Source organism: Nicotiana attenuata, unplaced genomic scaffold, assembly GCF_001879085.1.
Source record: "Nicotiana attenuata strain UT unplaced genomic scaffold, NIATTr2, whole genome shotgun sequence".
Lineage (NCBI taxonomy): Eukaryota > Viridiplantae > Streptophyta > Magnoliopsida > Solanales > Solanaceae > Nicotiana > Nicotiana attenuata.
In genome coordinates, this window is record NW_017674193.1 from 42,067 (window position 1) to 46,569 (window position 4,503).

The window sequence follows — 4,503 nt, forward strand, 5'->3', positions numbered from 1 at the left end:
TGTTGGCGTGTTGAGGCGGAGTTACATACAGAGTTGAAAAGGGGCACGTGCTATGTGCCAACAACTGACCACAAATTACGTGGCTTTGTTTTGCGCATTTTTTTAATCATTTTTTTTTTTTTTTTTTTTTTACCATTCCTTACATTTATTTACCTTGGCTTCTTCTTCACTCACTCCACTCCCCATTTCTGTAACTGAACCAAAAAACAAAGGTACCCCATGTCAGTAGTATACCCGTATTTCCCTCTTTTCCACTACTTTAAATAATGGGGTTATTTTATCTGGACAAATAAAATAAATTTTGTTGGCCTTAATATTTTTCGCTTGTTTAATGTTCCTTTTGGGAAATAAGTTTTTTGGACTTGACTTTCTTTGAACTATGGAAATGCTTTCGACATTTCTGTTTGATGTTAAATATCACCTGAAACTACCATTTTCCCCCATTTCTACATTAGCAAAGTTTTTGCATTTGTTTTCCTGCTCTTTTGTACTTGTTCTGCTTAGGCTTGGGCAACGAACCGGGCTCGGCTAGATTGTATTTTAGCTTAGCTCGAATCAGAATGTGAGAAGGAAGGGGGGAAGAAATTGGAAATAAAACAAAGATCACAAGTGTACTATTTTGGCATAAAGTACTTAATATATTCATTTTGGCGAATTGATCAACTACCAACGTAAAACATGAGCGCAATTAGGACTTCATAAGTTTAAAGCGTTGCAAAACAATAGCACTTAAATTTAATAATGGCAGCGATACATGATGAATCTGATTTATCTGCACTTTTGACGTTGTAAGTTAACGTTATTTGGCAATAAAGAGAATTCTCTTTCTTCCTGTTTGACTTGTGTTCAAAAAGGAAATGTATCATTATAAAGCTCCCAACTGTAATGCATTTCTCAAATCCATTCATAACAAAAAAATCCCACAATAATTGTAAAAAGATCCGCACATCCAATTCGAAGTTTAAAGCAATAGGAGATTGTGTTCAGAAAGAAAGTGTATCATAATGAACTCCCAATGGTAAAGCACCTCTTCGCTAATCAATTCATAAAAATAAAAAAATAAAACAATAAAAAGCCAAAAATAATTGGAAAGAATTTTGAACATCCATTTCAAAACCTAAAGCAATAGGTGAACCTTCTTACAAACCTACTTATATCCATTGTGGGACACTATAATACTCATCAGCAAAGCTCGAGAATAAGTTTTTCGAGTTCGGAGCTTTAAACTTCACCCTCAAGAAGCCACAATTAACTCAATTTCAGCTTAACATCAAAATTAAAACCACGTAAATCAGAGAGAAAGCGCGACAGTCACGTCCCCCCATAGAAAACCATAAACACATCATTATTTTCACTCTGTTATTTATTTTCCTCTACTTTTTTTCCTGTGAGGGTGGGGAGTGGTTGGCGGCAATGCCAGCCATGAAAAGAACTACCTCCTAGCAAATATGGAATCCCTTTTCCCTGCCGAATGCAACTCCAAACAGGAGAATCAGAGAAGTCCACAGTCATGGTTGGTAGTCATCCAGCACGCTTAAAACTATCTCCATAGTAATACGCTGACCCAACCATCAGCACAACTGTACCACCTTGAGCAAGAACTCTAGCTCTCATTAGTTGCTGACCTAATTGAGAATTTCCCCGCTTGAAACTAATTAGTCCTGCTGTGAGCACTCCTGCAGTGACAAGAGCACCTGAAAATCACAAAATTGTTAATTGCAAAATGAGAATATGAGTTAGACAAAGTAAGTTCTGCTATTGACTAGAGTGTTCAACCACCATTTAGCAAAACATGAAATCAATGGATGATCAACAAGGATCCGAAGGACTAAAACGACACATAAAGGAAGATAATGCAGCTGAAACTCCTACAATACATAATTCTGCAGATGTGTCGCTTCTGAAGAATTCATATAGAAGACCCAGATGACATCTCCTTACAAGCAGAAACATCTAGCCCTCCATATAAGACCAGAATGAAGGAACTAGGGTAGACATTCTGAGCAACATTCTCTCCCTCCATGACTTATATGCTCAGTACTAACAAAGCAGGCATCAGAACCTGTTCCTCACCACATGTAACTCAAACTGATTACTATTAAAGAACTTCAGCATTAGGGTGGTTTTGTAGGTTCGATGTTTTTTAGGCTTTTGTTTCATTCAACTATGACACAGGCAGAGTTACTTTTTTGCTTGCTCAAAGGTTGGATATACAGTTGACTCAGTCATGAATTTGCAAAGTTGCATCATTGCTGTTTCTAAAAAGGAGAAGTTAGTTTTCACATTTGAGCTAAACGCCAAGCTGTGAAGCTATATAGCTGAGTCTATAAGAACCATTAGACAACTTAACCGGATAATTACCATCATTTGACGCCCCAGATGTAAGCAATTTTAACACTCTGTACCCTGCACAAGTCCTAAATAACGTTTGAAGCATGCCTAAAGCTTAAAATTAGGAAATTAGAAGTGAATTTAGCAAGGCAGGGTGCAAACAGAAGAAGAAACTAGTAAAAAGAGTTGCCGGTACAATTGCAGGCTTAGCGTATTGTGGTACAGCCGAGCTAACAGCAGGATTACTGCATTACAGTAAGGCCAAGCCACCTGTCTCATGTGAAGTTGAGTTTTGGCTGCCCAAGTTTTCGTAAAGGGCTAACGCATCACGGGCGGGAACATTACTATGTTGCTCAAGAAAGGTAGCAAGTAAGAAAGTAGCCAAGAATGTTAAGGACCCCTCCTATATTAATCACAACAAGCAAGAGAACATCCTATATCTCTTTTTTTTATAAGGGCATTCCTCATTGACGAGAGAACCTCCTATATTTCAACTAATTAGGTACTAGCACTTGAGGGACATAAACTGTCTTTTTTTGTTTTAATAAGGTATCTATAACTGTCTTTAATACTAATATGGATCATCTGATACATGGTTCAAAAATCAGCTCCATTTTCTCGTACAAATGAATATAGTATCATGTAACAGGGAAAGAAGGAGTAACAAAATGCAAGAACTTCAAGTTCAAATACAAAAGTTGCAAGTTTCATTTTAATCATTTTATGAACCGAGATTGAATATTAGCACCCGTTTTACGGAATAAATTCGAGCATATATTAAATATTGTATGTGATCTGATAATTTTTGTATATTTGGAGATATATAAAACAAAAGTACAGGTCAATTGGCATACAACCGTCAAACTCTTCAACGGAAAAACCCAGACGGAAAGCATAACTAAAAGCCTAAAATTGAGCAATAATTGGATGGATACTTATATAGAGACAACATCAAATTGAATACAAAGTTGAACTATTACAGACGAACCAATACTATAAAAATTAGAGCAAAAGTTAAATTAGGGTTTGAAAAATATACCAATAGGAACAAGAGGGTTGCGGTGGCGCTTGGTATCGGGAAAGATTGAATCCATTTCTGAATCAGCCATTCCTACCCTTCTTCTATCTCAATTCCCCCTATATAATAGATATCCAACAACTTTGGATTTTGTTTTTCCTTTTTCAAATCTGATTTTCTCTTTCCTCTTTCCCCCAAGTCTTTGAGGTCTGAAGTGTAACTACGTGTGCCGCTCTCTTCCCCTCTTTCCTCCTCTTATTCTTTTCTTTTTCTTTTATCCCTTTTCCGAAATACACCTTCTTTTCCAATCTACTTATCCTTTTAAACATATCATAAAATTTATATGATTATAATACTTTAATTAGTGTTCTTAAATATATCATAATATTTATATGACTAATAACTATAAAATATTTTTATCAACAGTAAAATAAACAATTTGAAATTCAATTATTTTTATATATATAAATATGCCATTCGTTTGGAAAGAATAAGCAGGTAGCGTAATCTATCTATTAATAAAAGGAGAGGCAAAAGCCATCATTTTTGGACAAGTGGCATCATTACAATTATACATTTGGCATTTTAGGACATAACTCCAACAAAATAGGAATTAAAAGACTCCAACAAAATAGGAATTAAAAGATTATTGGGGGAAAAATCTCAAACAAAATACTTTTTTGAATTAAAATTGTGTAATTCTTATTTTTAAAGAAGCAAAAGGTTAAAAACATTCTAAAGCTTATTCAGATACTTATGTGTACGTTTAAGAAGGGCTCCATTTTTAGACCTCTATTTGGGAGGAAAATCTCCTATAAAATTCGATATTCTATTTTTGTGAACTAAAAATTCAGTTTTTATTTTTAATTTTTAACAAGATGTTAATATTTTATAGTTCATTATTATTAAAAATTTAAGATTTATATCCCACTTGCCCTAAATTTCAGATTTTACCTAAACCTACACCATCTGAACCTACACACGATCGGTAACCATATGTAACTGCTCAAAACTGACTATCTAAATTTCTATATCTTCCACTGACTATCCAAATTTCCGAGCATATATTAAATATTGTATGTGTTTTGCTTTTATGAAGCAACTTGCACAAACCGAAAGATCGTGTGTTCCAGAGTCTTACTTTGAAAGAGAAA

At 34.7% G+C, this 4,503-nt stretch overlaps 1 protein-coding gene across 1 annotated transcript; it reads right to left on the minus strand.

Annotated features, from left to right (window-relative positions):
* Positions 1-929: 929 nt before the first annotated feature.
* On the minus strand, positions 930-3,642 carry LOC109218171 (RING-H2 finger protein ATL48-like). Its single transcript, XM_019382512.1, has 2 exons — positions 3,371-3,642; positions 930-1,694 (listed from the first exon to the last, which is right to left on the minus strand). Exons 1-2 carry the CDS (start codon positions 3,438-3,440, stop codon positions 1,522-1,524), a joined length of 243 nt encoding a protein of 80 aa, XP_019238057.1. The 5' UTR covers positions 3,441-3,642; the 3' UTR covers positions 930-1,521.
* Between the last annotated feature and the right edge of the window lie 861 nt (positions 3,643-4,503).